Below are 18,129 nucleotides of genomic sequence, written 5' to 3'. Positions count from 1 at the left end.
ATCTTATATGAAATTATCAGCATGTTTGAGGGAAGCAATCCTCTCTGAGTGTACAAGAGCTGGTTAATGCTGTTTATATGAAGCCAGTTCTATTCTTTAATAGTAATACATTCTTACAGGATGAGGCTGTGATATTCTACATTTTTATTGTTGTCAACAAATTCTTTTAATAGACCAAAATCAGTCTCACAATACTTTTTTTTCACAAATATAATTCATAAGAACTATTTCCTAAAACGTTTTTGGAAAAACTTACTCCAACAGAAATAAACAATGAATTTATTGGGGACTATTTTCCGCGGCAGAATTAAAAATATAGAGATGTTCATTGTAATGAAGCAATATGTCGCTCAGTGTGGATCACTGATGTTTTCTGTTGTTGTTTTTGGACAGTAATGCAGCACTATGGCCCAGAAGTAAAATCTATGTGAGACTTATAGAATTAGTTCATTGATGGTTTTGGTCTTTTCACAGGATTTGTTGACATCACCAGACTTATCCTTTACAACTCATGTAGAGAGACCCATTTACATGGCAGGGGAATCTCTCAAATGGACATCAACTCGAAGGACAAAGTAGACAATAAATCCCAAGGCAAAGTGTACAAATATTATAGTGCCTTTGTGAAAGTATACTTTCTATCCATGCTGTTTCATTAAGCTCAGCTGGAACCTTACAGTATGTCAATAAAGGCATAACTTCACTCAACTGAGCTGTTCTTGTTTGACTGCAGGAGAGTGTACTGTAAGTTCAGACTATACGTGTACGTGGCGTATGTGCCTGTTAAAGTGCATTGTGAGGAGTGACTGTTGTGTTGTGTGGGATCTCAGCTGGATCTCCTCATCTGATCGCAGGGGTGTAGGTCTCAGGAAAGGTAAGGGTGACGATGGTGTGTCGGTGGGTTGAGGGTCAACATGTAAATCTAGCATGTGAGGAAGGTCAGTGGACAGTCGAGTCACTGTGGAGAAAAGCGCTCGCTGTGTTAGCATCCCAGGTTCTCTCACGGCTATCATCAAGTTTAATATTTGGTCATAAAGCCTTCATCATGTCTTTTAAGTCATAAATTGCTTACCTGTGCAAGTTTTATCCCTGAAAAATGCTTTTTCCTACTAATTAATTTCTATTCTAAATTTAAAAAACTTTTCAGCATTATGATGGCTTTTGTGATCTTATCTCATTGATGTTCAACTCATGTATGTGGAATGTATCTGATATCCAAAGAAAACTTTCTTTGCAGATTTGTCATGCATTGTGCCAATTTGTGATTATTATCATGCTTGCTTCGGGGGATGTTTGGCTGAAACCTTGCTTTTCCAAGTTTTATTCACATCATTGCCTTGGATTTTCTGTTTTTCATCACAACCTCTGCCTTGGAGGGAGGGGGAGGGGGGTGGGGGGGAAATGCTTTTGTCAAACAATACATTTACCACTTCATATTTGGTTTCAGGGGGAATTTGAACAGGGTATGGCTGCTTGAGCTTTATTCCCCTGTTGCTTGATGGAAACCAACTAATCATTCATTGCTACTGTTTTTTTTAGACATGGAGCAAGCTAAATCCAAATTTTCTTATTGTGCAGTGGTTCACTGCTGCATATTCATGAGCTGAGTTTACACATTTAAAAAGTGAAGAGCTAAAGAAACGAACCAATAAGTTGGTTTTACCATAACCAAACACTACAGTAGGTTTTGGTAAAATTAGCAGTTCAGTGCTCCATCTAAAAAAGTCACTAATCTCCTTGTTGCATCTGTCACATCATCTCACCTGTAACACCTGCATGTTATTTTCTCCTTCAGTGACAATGAGGACCATAAACCGTTAAAAGGGAGCCGCACGCCGTCTAATGGGACAGTTAAGAGAGACGACAGTGACGACAGTTTAGTTGACTACGGGGAAGGAGGAGACGGACAGTTCAACGAGGATGGCTCGTTTATCGGCCAGTATAGTGGAAAGAGTGCCAGCAGGGAGACTGCTGAGGGCCACGAGAGCTCGGAGGCCCCGTCCCCGATTAATGCCATGAACTCCTTGAACTCATTTGTATAGCTAATCAGTCGTCACAGACCGGTATGAGGGTCTGCACGGACTCCTCAATCCCCACATCTCTCTTAGAGGGCTGTCCCTACACTGCATGGCTTTATGATCACATCTCCATCCCCCAGTGTCGTACATGAAATGCACACAACTCATCTGAGACATTTATGTGTTCACTTGGAAGTCTTTATGGAGAGGCTTTGGAGACCTGTGGCTCATTATACCTTACGCAGCATTTTAGGAATGAAGTAACTCAACCACACATTTGATTTTAACAGCGCACGCATGGAACACCTGATATGACCCAAAAGCATATTTAAATTAACACATAGTAACAAGTGAAGCATTCTTACCAGAAACCTCTTATGGACTATGCAGTGCTCATCTCAACTATATTGGATTTTGTTATTGGTTATTATATTATCTACTATGTTCAAATAGTAATCAGTGTCTAAAGTATATGACTATTACTCCATGTTGTTTTTTTCAACACAGAAGCTTGGACTGGAATCTGTATTTAATTATGTAATTCCTTCATGTAATTCTATCAGTGCACAAGGCAGATGTACAGTGTGTGTGTGTATGTATATATAGATATGTATATATACATAAAGTGAACTATCTGTAAACTGAATATTGGGAGCAGTGCACAAAGCATGCTTGAGATCTCTGCATTGACACATCCTCATCTGTCGCCACTCTGTTGAATGATCCAACTGCACCTATGAAGGAGGAAGCTGAAATGCTGCATGGCGTGTCATGTGACCTTATGCCCCGCATGTAACCTCTTCTTATTGAGCTTGATCTGAAGGCCAATGGGAAATGCTGTGGGTGCGACAGCTTGCGTCAGTCCCTGCAGTGCTCCTTCAGCAGGTAGTGCCTTTTCTTCAAAGCATCGATTCCATTCTGGAGTCTCTTCCCGGAGTTCAGTGACTGGAACAGAGACAGCAGTAGGTCTGCGGAAGTCACATCCAAGAAAGGATCAGATAAGCTTGAGAAGAGGACTCTGTGGAAGGAGGAATAATTCATATACTCTTGTTATCTTTTTTGTAAAGACGTCCCAATGCCTTGAGACACAGGACTGGCTTTGATTCCTCCAAGAAGCTAAGCACACCTAAATTGGATCAGACTAAAAACATCATTAAAACCACATCTGGTGCATTTTCAAAGTCTGCAGTCATTATGTACAGAACCTGATTGTATTTCTGCAGTGTATGAATGTATGGATATCTGAGTGGGTGGGTGCGTGTGAATATTACACATTATTCAATTCCTTTTAGGCAAAGATCGTTCACTTGTACTAACTACACTTGAGGGCCTTTGGATGGAATCAAGATTTCTTTTCTCTTAACTTGCATCAAGTTTTTTTTTTTTTTTTAATGACGTGTAGAATATCTGTTGGATTTGTAAATACCTTAATTGATTGTACAGGGACAAGCAGCCTAAGACGCAATGTTGTGCATGATATGGTTTAACTTGTTGATAGGACTGTATTAAATATAGAGTACTTGTAGAATATATATATATTCTTTTTTTTTGCTGTGCACAGTGTAAATTGTATTGTAACTAACTGGACAGAAAATTGCATATAAATTTGAATTTTGATCGTTTTCTGATTTGCTTGTCAGCGAGTTATATGACTTTGGTATTGTACAACATGTAGTATTTAGCAACAATATTAATTGATGCACAGAATTGTATTATTCTGATTTGTATTGGTTCTACGCAGTCCCAGTTTACTGCCAAAACGATGCTCTTTTCTGACAGTATTGCAAATGGTTTTGTATTTAAGAAACAGATTTGTACTAACAGATACTTTCTTTGTCTCTATTTAAGTTTCTCCTTTTAGTGCAAGTATGAAATTCAAGCTACTGGAAATATAATGAATGAATAAATAATTATCTGCTTTAATTTCAGTTTTCAGACTGTTTAATCAAAATGTCATTGTCCTCTCTCGAAGAGATGAGTGATGTTCTGAATCACTTAGATTTCAATGAGTCATGAAAGTTATTTAGCCCATGTATGCTTAATGCTATATAATGAAAACCATATATTATTTAATCTAAAAAAATGACCCAACATAAGCAGAAAAACTAATTTCTGCTATTACTTTTTATGAAATAATGAAGAGTTTTACTTCTTTGTGCCTCAAACAGTTATTAAACCGAAACAATTAGAGACATTTAGAGGGGAAATCTGGCTTTAGAGGATCTGCTAAAAGGTGACAAGGAGCCCCAGCTAGACACTGCCTTTTTTAATTGGGAATCACTGGTTTATGGAGCGTTGTATTTTAGTTTATTATTTATATTTTACGTAGAATCTACTACGTACAAAGCAATTGCACCTGTCAAATGAATAGAGGGTACGGTGACTACAATGTGCCTCTTTATTGCAGTGGAATAAAAGTATATAGTAGCATAAAATGGAAATTTTCCAGTAGTGTGCCTCAAAATTGTGCTTCAGTTCAGTACTTGAGTAAATCACTCTAAATGACTTTCCACCACTGTCGGTGTGGTTGTGTTGGCATTGGACCAATACCATCTCCTGCTTCACGTGCCTGGAATATATTTAGAGCGAGATGGATTTCAGCCCTCCAGAACTTCATTGCAGGAGTAGTAAGACCAACGTACAAATGCACACACAACCATGTACACCGCGCACTTAAACCTACATCCTCAAATACGCACAGCACGGTAACACTCCGCTGTGCAGTGAGCAGGGGCTGAGGGCTGGGATGCCAACACCTGCCTCAGTCTCCTTAGTGTGAAGCAGCTATAGAAAGGCCTTATGGAACACGACAGTTGGGCTCCATCTTTTTTGGCTACTACTTGTGGCACTTCCACTTCCATTACAGTCATATTGTCAGGGTAATAGCGAGAGACCGGCTCGCCATCTGGTGCATTATAACACAGCAGTGGTGTCAGGAAGTGGGGAAGTCTGGTATAGTGTCTTGGAAATATTCTTTCTCCCTCTGGCAAGGACTTTTTTAGCCTTCTGTTCCTTCAGGTACTCTAATTCATTTTCCCAGGTAAAGCTGTTTGGGGATATTTCGCAGCATTGTTTGCAGATAATAACAGCAGTGATGGAAAAATGAATTGCTGCTACGCATATTAATGAACTAGGCTTGATGATGTTTTTTTGTTTTTTTCTTTTCCAAAACGAAAGCCAAAGATAGTTTTGTGAAGGATGAGTGCATCAGTGTGAACGGCAGCTGGTCGGAAGAATGTCCACAATATCTCAACCGAAATGACTCTCAGCAGCAATGAGCTCAAAGACCTGATGACCTTCAGCTACCGGGTGACGATTCATCAATCTGTAATTGTTTGACAGATCTTTCCTCTTGACTTTACTGCCACCTAGTGATGTGAGGCAATTACACCGATGACTGAAACAAGCAACAGGCTTTTTAAACAGTGAATAGAGGAAATGACATGCAAGGCACATGATTTAAACTTTCAATAGAATTGTTTGAAAAAAGAAATTCTGGTAATCAATTTCCGGGGGACAACAATGAAAATAAATTAACCGCATTCAAATCACAATATACTCAATTACCTCATACATTTAAGCCGACAGCCTATGAATTTGTTTGGCCCTCTCTTGACTCCTCAATTACAAAGGCTTCCGGTAAGAGGCTTAGCTATTTACTTTCATGGCAACAGAATCACATTATTTGTCCGTCGATTGGTGATGATTGAGAACAAACAAGCAGCTGCCCCATTACCCCTCTGAACTCCACCCACCCCTCCTTCCTGCCGCTCCACACGACCCCTCCCTCCGTCCTCTCATTCCTCATCCAATCCTCGGTGAATTCATTCAGGGTCGGCTGTGCGTCTGCCATAGCATCCATTACCCATTCCTCCTCTGTGTCCAGCTCCTTGATTTACTGCTGGGCGGAAAGCCTGGTTTGAGTTGATCTATAGCTGGTTTTATGTCTACCTCCAGACTGCTTTCAATGGGGGAGTAAGATCATTACATGGTCCCGTGGTGATGTTCTGTTTCCAAACAACCTGCGAGCTTTAAAACGCATCATTTGCATCCCAGACGCTCAAGTGAAGGACATGATCTTTCAGCTTCTACAAGCTCCCCAACAAGACATCATGTAGAGTAAAGGACATCAAAGGCAGGTATTACAAAAAACATTTCGTTTCTGATATTTCTTAAGTGTGCGCTGAGCTTCGGGTCGTCTGTTTCTTAGATGTGAGTGGCAGAGCCTTTGTGTCTTTATGGAGATTTGCCCTATCCTGAATGCTCTGAGAGCTGGGCAGGATAATTGTTTATGATTACTCTGTGACATTTCCATATGGCTGACAAATGGTTTGCCAACACAAACACACACACACACACACACACACACACACACACACACACACACACACACACACACACACACACTCACTTATGCACACACATCTGTCAAGACCAAGCTGCTTGGAGGCCGAATGGTAGGTTTGGTCTGCCTGAAATTGAAAACCCCAATGGTAGGAGGAAAATCACCCCTTCCAAGTGTAACGGTATCTTTTCTTCCCCAGTGTTTCTATCAACTCATGGAGGATGTTTTCCCTGAGGGGGGGAGGGGAGTGAGCTGATTTGGTGGCAGATATCATTGCCATCCTGTTGGATGGATGCTACATAAAGTGAGAGTGCTTTGTTCTATTGATCTGATACTCTAAATCAACCCCCCCCCCCTCCATACTTTTTTTTATCATGATAGCACCAGGATTATAGCTCATTCCCTGCCCTGATTCCTATTCCCCATGCACCCCCCTCCATGTCCCATGTGTATTTGGACTGAGTGGGTGGGGGTTACCTTTGCATGGGCCCCCTGTGGAGATCATCGGGGCTAAATCATATTTACCCTCACCCCTCCCTCCTCTTCCTCCTCCTCTGCCAGGCAGATAGATGACAGCCACCTATTCTTTCCTCCAGACAGCAGGGTGTTTGCTGTTCCTCTTATCCACCCCAGAGACCGGCATTGTAACAGTGTTATTCACCAGCAGGATCAGTCTCTATTTGCATTGCCATGTTGTAAGAGGAACAAAAGTGTTTGTTTGAGGCTTGAATACATCTAGATCTTGGATAACCCGCACACAAAATAATATCATTTTGGGCCGAGTATTATGCTGCTTTATTTAGATTTCTTGAATTTCCTCAGTGTTACTGAATCCCTATGGCTTGGCTATTTTCTGTGGAGTGACGTGTTTTTCTAATACATCCCCCTCGGCTCAAGATAATGTCTTTTTTCTTGTGTATTAACAGCAGTTCCCATCTCAAAGGAAACAATAAGCTTTTTTTGCTGAAATTCTGAATAATAACAACAGCCTTAGGGAACAAAGCAGCAACATTCAAAACGAGATAGAGCCATAACCATCATGTAAAGTCAGTTTGTGGTCACATTAAGAAGATACTCTTTAATATGTTCCCCCAAATTCATCCAAGAGGGCTAAGACCCTCAATTAATTCTACCCTGCTCTTTCTCAAAGATTCCTGCATTATTTATGGGCCGCCGCCACAGCAGATTATTATTTGCTGTGTGGTGTTTACATCCAAGATTTAAATCTAATCCCAAGGGATTGAGACGGTCTCATGTTTGGACCGACACACGCGGGCAGAGCTTTGTAATTAGCAGAGGTGCCCATTTGATATCTGCCAGATGAAAAACATGGCAACGGTTAACATGCAGGCTGCAGAGTCACTCATTTCTCCTCTACCCCTGGTTATGTCTAGTCATGCAAAAGCATTTAACCGCTTATGTTTTGAAATTTCTTGCTCTGAAACTTAAACTGCTGCTACAAACAATGGAATGGAACTAACCAAGTGGTAAATACATTTGGAAAGGTTTTTAGAAGCATTTTGACACAAAACTCACTGTCAATTTTTATAAGGACTCCATTTTTTAAAGAAGTTAAACAAAACATTGTGTGATCTTTGACATTACTTCAACTTTTTTTTTGGGAGAATCAAAGACAAGAATTATGACTTAAATGTAGCGGAGGTTCAAAACACTTCATCATTACAAGAAGTAAAAGGGAGTAAGATGGCATACTGTGGACAAAAGTGAATGCTTGGTGGGGGCTGATTGCTGATGGGAAGCAGGTGTGTAGGCAGGAGATCGGTCAGGTGATTGACAGGAAACACACTGAGGACCACTTGTGGCCAGGTGAGGAATGACAGGGACAGACTGGATAGCAAAACCTGACAACTGGAAGAAATACGAAATGGAGTCAGAAGCAGAGAAAGTAGATGAAACATCACAGTTTTGTGACATAACAGATGATGCATCAGCTATTCATTCCTGTGAACGAATAGCATGATGAAAATATGAATATATGTGCACACAGGTTTTTTTTCTTTAAATTCAGGAACAGAATTATTTATTTTTAGGCACAATTAACATAACTTCAATTCTGTCCTTTTGGAAAGAAAAGAAAACCAACTTTGCCACGTCTTTGTTGGAGATATGTCACCATTTAAGATACATATTCATATTTTTGATATTAATACTGAACAAAACAAACACTGGAGAAAGCCAGCTCTCCATCTCTATGAAGCTTTTTTCCCCCCTTTTATGACTGCACATTTCATGTACGATTGAGTTCCAGCAGCTCTTATCATCGACTGCCATTAGGAGCCGTTTCCAGCAACAAAGCTCTGATAAACTCCCTTTATGCTCCCTGCCCAAACGGCAGACAAAGTTAAAGTTAGCAAATGGAAAGTGAACACAGTAAAGCCTCGATCAAAACACCCAGATATGTTGTCAGGAGTCGGAGGAGACTAACGGAGCTGAAAGAAGACCCCTCAAACCAAGAGTCCATTGACAGGACTAATAAACCCTTTTAAAGATTTTGACTGTGGGGAAAACTGATATTATATTACACAATGAGCACTTACACTTTCCACTATAAGAGACTGCCTTAATTTGAAATAAATTAGTATACAATAAGCAACTTTAATCTATAACTAAAACATCCACAGATGTTACTGGAAGTTATGAGCCGGATATGATCACAGCCTGAGGCAAACTTGTGTCATTAAATGTATAAAGATATTAACGGAACGTAAGAACGCACTCCTTTAAATGTCCCTCAGGTCTTCCTCGTGCTGGGGAAACCCTTTGAAGCAGCTCAGGAGGAACCGGACACCACGGTGGGAGCCACCAGCTCCGTGGTGCTGCGTGGAAAACAAGCAAGTCTAGCGCCCCCCTAAGTTGACAGTCATAACCCTTCATCCAATCCACGGGGACAGGACCGCCAGTTTATTTCCCCTCTCTTGAGCGCCCGGCGATGCGGTGCTGAGCAGGTACGAGCGTCGTGAAGGACACACGGACGGACGGACGGACGCGTTTAACCCGCTACGGAAGGTAAGGACACGAGCACCGGGCAGATATATATATATATGTAGTGAAAACGGATTCTTTTACAGTACGATCAGAGAAGCCGGGCGCTGCATTTTGACAGCTGGGAAATCAGTGTTGTTTACAACAGACTGAGTGTGGGATGTGCGGATGGGATGGAGCTTCTGCAGCCCCTCCGCAATGCAGAATCGGGCGACATGGGCTCGAGGAAACTGTTTTTTGTTGTTTTTCTGTGTGTCGTATTGACAGATGCAGAGACATACTGCGTGTGTGCAATATCTGACATATCGTGGCGTGGTGGGGAGTGATGCTGCAACATGATCCGCTGCATATCTTGGCATGCACTTTCCTCCCAAAATGAGTCGATGCACAGAGCAGACGTAAGGGTGTATTTCATCATACAGCAAATGTGCTTTAAAGCAATTAATCAGAGTATTACATTCTGCAGACCACGCCAGAGGCCATAGCCTAATAGCGCCGCACATACTGATGATTCAAAGTGCCGCGTGCCTTACAGCCACAAGATTTCGAAGCACCCCGACGGCTGTAAACACTTTCATCTGGGGTGGAACTAAAACGCGTGTTCTGGTGTTAGTGCCGCGATCGATTGAGGCGTGTGGTTCGGCTCTGTCATCTTTTACTGGCAGATTGAGCCGTGTAGTGCTCAGCAACGGCCCATCGCAGGGTTATTCTTTCAGGATGTCAGGTGCTAGAGAAGGTGTCATGGGCGCGTCCTGACTCACCACACTAAAGGGCTTCAGTGGAGAGAAGCCGTCCATGCTACATGTTGCTAAAGTAATGTTGCGGGACTTCAAGAAGTTCTAGAGACATTACTAAGGGGGGGGGTCTTCATTTGTAGTTATTCTTTTTTTTTTAGTTTGTTTATTGATGACATAGAGCAAAAAAGGATGATGGTATAGCTTCATAGAAAGCATGCAACTATGCACTGACTTGTAGTGAATTACAAAAATCCCAGATGTGAGTTTTGAAATATTAAATTGGTTTTCTGCATCTAACTAGGGGGTTATTAATAAGAGATTTTGTTTGAACCTGTGATCTCAGTTAGCTGCACTGACCATGAATAAGCTACTTGGTGAAGTCTGTGCAACTCAAGATTGTTGCTTATACAATCACATAATGGGTTGCTTTGGATGCAAGCGCAGTTATGGTTTCATAATGCCGTTGACTAATGACTTGGTTTGGCACAGCTCCCTGCAGCAGATAGCAGAGTATGATTTAAGCAGCCACAGCTTTCCATTGTGGTCTAATGAGCTTTCAAAGCCTGTGATTAATGAATGTAATCAATACCAACAAAGTAAAAGGGAATTATGATATCTCATGGACAGCTAGAGTTGTTTTGCTTTCGTGATGGGCATATGTAGCTGAACCACGTGGTCTCTTGGTTTATTGGTTCTAGATTAACATGTTAATGTTGGATTATGGAGTAGTTGATTATTACAGTATGTTCCTGGAAATTTGCTCTTGGGCTTGTGTCGCCACACCTGTGAGTTGTACACAAAAATCTGTATATTTCCAGATGATCCATTGATAAATGTCTGACCTCCTCCTGAGCACTGTACACCTACGTGTTTTTGAGTAAAATTTTCATTTCAACCTTATTTGCCGGTCGGTGCCATGTGTGAAATTCTTCGCTGTGTGTTCGTCCTGATTGAATCAGAGCCATACATGTGGCACACAATGTCAGAGGGATTCTGTGGCCGCCTGTCAGGTGGAGCACTTTGTGAATCTTCTAAGCTTGACTGCTGCTAATGCATCCTGTGCTGTCCTGTGTACACCCCGAGGACAGTCCCCCTCCTTCATGCTAGGTGAATGAATTTACTCTGCTCAGAAGTAGGCTAACCTACTCCATGCAAAGGCATCATCTTACATTTTTGATCTCCCTTGCTGCGTAGTGAAACATGTCTGAATATAGCGTTTTGAATTTTGCAATGAGCCGTTCCCTTCCAGCATATTGGCTGTAAGGCTGCTGCGGCTTGAGCGGTCTGCATGACGGGGAACTTTTTTTACGTAACACAGTACCCTGCAGGATGTTGCTGTTCTGTGATGCATTCCAAGGCTACAGCCTCAGCCTCCGTTAGTGTCACAGTCAAATGACTCGACATAGCCGCACACTTACTTCTCCTTTGGTGTGAGGCTTCAGTCACACATCTGTCGTAGCCCTTAACGGTAGACAGGTCAACCTCACCTCAGGCAGAAAATAGAGCTGCCTTCAACCTCCCCATCTCCACTTAAGTCAGAATGTAACTTATGAACATGAGTCGGCTGTGAGAGAGATTGCATTTATTCATCTGGTGTATAAATATTGACTGCAAAACATTTTTTTTAAATCTATATACAGTTGTGGTCAAAAGTTTACATACACTTGTAAAGAACATAATGTCATGGCTCTCTTGAGTTTCCCCGTTATTTCTACAACTCTGATTTTTCTCTGATAGAGTGATTGGAACAGATACTTCTTTGTCACAAAAAACATTCATGAAGTTTGGTTCTTTCATGACTTTATTATGGGTTAACAGAAAAAGTGATCAAATCTGCTGGGTCAAAAATATACATACAGCAGTGCTAATATTTGGTTACATGTCCCTTGGCCATTTTCACTTCAATTAGGCGCTTTTGGTAGCCATCCACAAGCTTCTGGCAAGCTTCTCGTTGAATCTTTGACCACTCCTCTTGCCAGAATTGGTGCAGTTCAGTTAAATTTGATGGCTTTCTGACATGGACTTGTTTCTTCAGCATTGTCCACATGTTCTCAATGGGATTTAAGTCAGGACTTTGGGAAGGCCATTCTAAAACCCTAATTCTAGCCTGATTTAGCCATTCCATTACCACTTTTGATGTGTGTTTGGGGTCATTGTCCTGTTGGAACACCCAACTGCGCCCAAGACCCAACCTTCGGGCTGATGATTTTAGGTTATCTTGAAGAATTTGAAGGTAATCCTCCTTCTTCATTATCCCATTTACTCTCTGTAAAGCACCAGTTCCATTGGCAGCAAAACAGCCCCACAGCATAATACTACCACCACCGTGCTTGACGGTAGGCATGGTGTTCTTGGGGTTAAAGGCCTCACCTTTTCTCCTCCAAACATATTGCTGGGCATTGTGGCCAAACAGCTCGATTTTTGTTTCGTCTGACCACAGAACTTTCCTCCAGAAGGTCTTATCTTTGTCCATGTGATCAGCAGCAAACTTCAGTCGAGCCTTAAGGTGCCGCTTTTGGAGCAAGGGCTTCCTTCTTGCACGGCAGCCTCTCAGTCCATGGAGATGCAAAACACGCTTGACTGTGGACACTGACACCTGTGTTCCAGCAGCTTCTAATTCTTGGCAGATCTGCTTTTTGGTGGTTCTCGGTTGACTCTTCACCCTCCTGACCAATTTTCTGTCAGCAGCAGGTGATAGCTTGCGTTTTCTTCCTGATCGTGGCAGTGACAAAACAGTGCCATGCACTTTATACTTACAAACAATTGTTTGCACTGTTGCTCTTGGGACCTGCAGCTGCTTTGAAATGACTCCAAGTGACTTTCCTGACTTGTTCAAGTCAATGATTCGCTTTTTCAGATCCATGCTGAGCTCCTTTGACTTTCCCATTGTAGCGTTTGTGGGCGTTTGTATCCAATGAGCCCTATTTAAATGGCCTCAGAGAAGTCACCAGCTGTAGTCACTCATAATCACTCACAAGAAGTTAAGAGGCCATGCTATGAAGCTCATTTCATTGACACAACTTTCTAAGTCACCAAAATTGCTAATTCATGTTGCTGTATGTATATTTTTGACCCAGCAGATTTTGTCACTTTTTCTGTTAACCCATAATAAAGTCATGAAAGAACCAAACTTCATGAATGTTTTTTGTGACAAAGAAGTATCTGTTCCAATCACTCTATCAGAGAAATAATACATACAGCAACATGAATTAGCAATTTTGGTGACTTAGAAAGTTGTGTCAATGAAATGAGCTTCATAGCATGGCCTCTTAACTTCTTGTGAGTGATTATGAGTGACTACAGCTGGTGACTTCTCTGAGGCCATTTAAATAGGGCTCATTGGATACAAATGCCCACAAACGCTACAATGGGAAAGTCAAAGGAGCTCAGCATGGATCTGAAAAAGCGAATCATTGACTTGAACAAGTCAGGAAAGTCACTTGGAGTCATTTCAAAGCAGCTGCAGGTCCCAAGAGCAACAGTGCAAACAATTGTTTGTAAGTATAAAGTGCATGGCACTGTTTTGTCACTGCCACGATCAGGAAGAAAACGCAAGCTATCACCTGCTGCTGACAGAAAATTGGTCAGGAGGGTGAAGAGTCAACCGAGAACCACCAAAAAGCAGATCTGCCAAGAATTAGAAGCTGCTGGAACACAGGTGTCAGTGTCCACAGTCAAGCGTGTTTTGCATCTCCATGGACTGAGAGGCTGCCGTGCAAGAAGGAAGCCCTTGCTCCAAAAGCGGCACCTTAAGGCTCGACTGAAGTTTGCTGCTGATCACATGGACAAAGATAAGACCTTCTGGAGGAAAGTTCTGTGGTCAGACGAAACAAAAATCGAGCTGTTTGGCCACAATGCCCAGCAATATGTTTGGAGGAGAAAAGGTGAGGCCTTTAACCCCAAGAACACCATGCCTACCGTCAAGCACGGTGGTGGTAGTATTATGCTGTGGGGCTGTTTTGCTGCCAATGGAACTGGTGCTTTACAGAGAGTAAATGGGATAATGAAGAAGGAGGATTACCTTCAAATTCTTCAAGATAACCTAAAATCATCAGCCCGAAGGTTGGGTCTTGGGCACAGTTGGGTGTTCCAACAGGACAATGACCCCAAACACACATCAAAAGTGGTAATGGAATGGCTAAATCAGGCTAGAATTAGGGTTTTAGAATGGCCTTCCCAAAGTCCTGACTTAAATCCCATTGAGAACATGTGGACAATGCTGAAGAAACAAGTCCATGTCAGAAAGCCATCAAATTTAACTGAACTGCACCAATTCTGTCAAGAGGAGTGGTCAAAGATTCAACGAGAAGCTTGCCAGAAGCTTGTGGATGGCTACCAAAAGCGCCTAATTGAAGTGAAAATGGCCAAGGGACATGTAACCAAATATTAGCACTGCTGTATGTATATTTTTGACCCAGCAGATTTGATCACTTTTTCTGTTAACCCATAATAAAGTCATGAAAGAACCAAACTTCATGAATGTTTTTTGTGACAAAGAAGTATCTGTTCCAATCACTCTATCAGAGAAAAATCAGAGTTGTAGAAATAACTGGAAACTCAAGAGAGCCATGACATTATGTTCTTTACAAGTGTATGTAAACTTTTGACCACAACTGTGTGTGTATATATATATATATATATATATATATATATATATATATATATATATATATACACAAAGACAATGATTTTCCAATTCAATTAATGTCTTTGTACAAGCAGCATTATTTTGGCACTCAAAGCAGAACCTTGGATGTAAGCCATGTAAGATTAAATCATTTTAGAGTCGTTTCACGAGATTAGATTTGTTTCCAGATGTCCTTCTGAGCCCTGGGTGACAAATTTGTGGGCAAAGAGTCAAAGCATTAGCTTAAAAGAGGGAAAGATATTGCGTGCGATTTTGAACAGACTTTAAACTGATTGGCATCGTTGGCATTTGCCAGCAACAGGGCTGGTTTGTCCGTCGCTGTTTGTGCTGTCACACTGAATACAGCGTCGGTCACGCTGGAGGGAATTGGTCCTGTGGACTTGTTTCATTGGTGAATTGATTGCACTGAATGAATGAGGATATAGCAACACGAGACAGCCTATATGCACATGAACGTCTGTGTGCAGAAACACACACACACGCCCTCATTGCGGCGACTGTCTTCACTGCATGTACAAGTGCTTCTCTCTGTGCTGCTGAAAAAACTGCTCTCGTCTTGACGCTTCCTTTAGATTGCTCAGCAATTTACGCAGCGGCGATCAATAGCGAGATCCACTAATGGTACGGCGGTGAGGCAGAGACGTGACGTCTTCTATGTTTGCCTGGAGACAGACCTCTCCTCTGTTCATGCCTGAGGAGGAGAAAGGCCCTCAGTCCCCCATCTGCCATCTCTGGCTGTCTGAATACAGTTTGCACCAGACCGACATAGTTCATAGTTTTGCTGTCATCGTTTTTGTAAAATGGTGGTACTTGTTGGCTTTGTGTAGCCAATAGGTAGAAAAGAGAGCCATGCAGGTTCGAGCTGAACTGAAAAATTGGGTTGTTTTGGTAATTTATTTCCAGCAAAAATGCCAAACACTTGCTTCTAGCTTCTCAGATGTATGAAATTGCTGCTTTTCTTGTCTGATGTGATAGCCCGCAGGATCTTTGAAGCACCTCACATTGTTTTAAATACATAGGACTTTTCTCTGGAATCAGTCACTTTGTTTCACTGAATAAGGTTTTGTTGCCGGGGCTCATGTTCTATTTCTGGGGCCATTGTTGCCTACTTGAATCTTATGATCTTAAATAGTTGCTCCCAGCACTTCTGGAGGCTAGTTACTTTTAAAGGCAGACCCCAAATGAATAATTATTCAGCCACGCTGGATTAAAGTTGTTTTAGTGTGTGCGTGCATACATGCATGTATTTGGCTCATATAGGTCTTCTGCAGTCCATGATTTGTATCTGCCATGTCTAAGATTAGGATATAATACTGCCTGCATAAATGGCCTGTTGTTGCTTTACACAAAAGCAGCACAATGCTGAAGATAAAAATAGATATATTTGATTTCAACTGCTGGGTTTTTGTCTATTTATAGCATTAAAGCTCCTGGAGAAAGATGTTATTTATTTACTGACAAGGTTTTTGATGAAATGGCTTAAAGATGTAACTTAAAGTGTCTTTTCTCATGGAACATTTAATCGGTTCCGCTGCTCTTTATCAGTGTGATTTTGTTTGTTGATAAAGTGCTGAGCTTCCTCTGTGGCTCCTACGCTTTGTCTATCTGCTAAAGTGATGTCTCATTCAAAATCAGATTACTCCATTTCCATTAAGATAATGTGGGCCGGACAAGCAGGTAGTGTTCAGAAATTACCTGGTATCGCCCCCTGTCACTCATGGGGGAAATAAGATGACATTGATCAATGTCATCAGAGTGTTATCTAGAAGTCGGTACAAGTTTCATGTGCAGAGATTTGTTTATGGTCTGTTCGGGAAGCTGAAGGCTTCAACTGCTCAAAATCACATTTAGTTAATATTGAGGAAAAAAGCATAAAGATTTATTTATTAAAGAGGTCACTGATGAACTGGGGAAAGGATTCATTTTCTGAATGATTAATTAATTAAAGACCTTCTGTGTGTGTGTCTGATGATTTTAAATGTTGAGTTGAAGTTAAGACAGAATTTTGGCTTCATTTTAGAGAACAATTAACTAGGTTATATTTGACAAGTTTCCACTCTGATTTGTCGCTCGGTTTCTCTATTTTTAGACTTTACAATCTCAGTAAATCTTTTGGGATTTATGGACTCAATTAGAAGAAGATTACAAATGTGTGCCCTTCGCCTCCTAATTTCTACACAGCATGATCAGATTTTTTAGATTTTTCAGATAATATTTGACTTCCTACATTACAATAACAGCACGAACTACAGTTTGTTTCCTTATTAGCTGAGCAAATCCTTATCTGACTTCATTGGCGTGCATTCAATTTCCGCAGTAATATCAAGAGTTGTTTGCTCATCAAAGAGTTAATTGCATTTTGCTTGTTGTCAACTCGTACTAAAGAGGTTTGTATTTAATGAAGATAAGAAGTGAAAGTGACAGTACCGGAAGGTTAACAAGTTCAGAGGACAGTTTTCCTTAATTAAGTAGTCAATTTTAAACATCCTAATATGAATGGGTCTTAATTAAACTCTTTCTCAAAGTATCAGATTACCTCTTGTGTATTGGTGAAACATTTCACTGAGCAGAAAGATAGAGTTATGCACAGTGGACTCCTGAGCCATCTGTTTTTGCACCTTCTTAAACGCAGTCACATACATTGTTTACAGGGCTGCTGAGAAGCTGTGCAGTCAGACAACACTATCTGCTATTTTGGTCCAGTACGAGGTAATTTTCAATTTCATGCAATTTGAAAATCAGTGGCGTGTGTCTGATTTATTCCCTGGGATTTCAGCCAGTGTTGTTTTTGCAGTGGTTAACATGTACACTCCTCATCTGTTCAGATATTTTTGTTCCTTTCATGGCTCGACAAAAAATGTTGTCTTGATCAGGCAAGATCATAAGACTGCAAAAATAAGGGCTAGCTTTTGTATGGAGCCGAAGAGACGCTTTGGATGATTAAAGGTTGGAACAGAAATAATCACCTTAGATGCTGGCAAAACCTTACCTATACAGCTATATCCCATCTGACAGTAATTTATTCCATAATCTTCACATGAAAGCAAGAATTTAGCATCATTTCAAAGTTGAGTTTACCTTTGTGTCCATCGTCATTCATAGTCTCAGTCATGGGCTGCATTGTTTTGGTTTTAATCCTATTTAATCTGTGTTTATTATGGGATTGTGAAAGTTTACCGTAGTTTCAACCGCTGGCATTGTTATCTTATAGTGTCAGGGATAAAAAAACAAGCCCGATGGTGCAGGGAACTGTCCAATTAGGTACCAAAGCGTCTTTCTCATTGGGGCCAGGCCACTCTTGGGGCCTTTGAGCAAGGCCTGTTGCTATGGCGCTTGGGAGCATGTGTGGAAGACACGACTTCATCTACATGCTAGTTC

The 18,129-nt window shown here is 41.3% G+C and overlaps 2 protein-coding genes across 20 annotated transcripts in view; both read left to right on the top strand.

The window, feature by feature from the left end:
* LOC137881860 (neuronal cell adhesion molecule-like) overlaps positions 1 to 3,941 on the top strand; it is a 74,675-nt gene extending 70,734 nt beyond the window's left edge. For all 19 annotated transcript variants that reach the window (XM_068724028.1, XM_068724032.1, XM_068724026.1 and 16 more), the window contains one exon: positions 1,796 to 3,941. In XM_068724028.1, coding sequence (XP_068580129.1) covers positions 1,796 to 2,042 — 247 coding nt within the window. In that variant the 3' untranslated portion in view covers positions 2,043 to 3,941. The remainder of the gene's footprint in view (positions 1 to 1,795) is intronic.
* Positions 3,942 to 9,252: 5,311 nt separating this feature from the next.
* Positions 9,253 to 18,129, top strand: part of LOC137881140 (contactin-1a-like) — a 62,400-nt gene continuing 53,523 nt past the window's right edge. The window contains exon 1 of the mRNA XM_068722922.1: positions 9,253 to 9,390. The gene's annotated coding sequence lies outside the window, so the exon portion shown is untranslated. The remainder of the gene's footprint in view (positions 9,391 to 18,129) is intronic.

The sequence above is a fragment of the Cebidichthys violaceus genome, unplaced genomic scaffold (assembly GCF_023349555.1).
Source record: "Cebidichthys violaceus isolate CVI_PGR_0920_01 unplaced genomic scaffold, fCebVio1.0.p SCAF_3, whole genome shotgun sequence".
In the NCBI taxonomy this organism is placed as follows: Eukaryota; Metazoa; Chordata; class Actinopteri; order Perciformes; family Stichaeidae; genus Cebidichthys; species Cebidichthys violaceus.
Note: the sequence above shows the minus strand (reverse complement) of the source record. Positions and strands in the feature narration are given on the sequence as shown.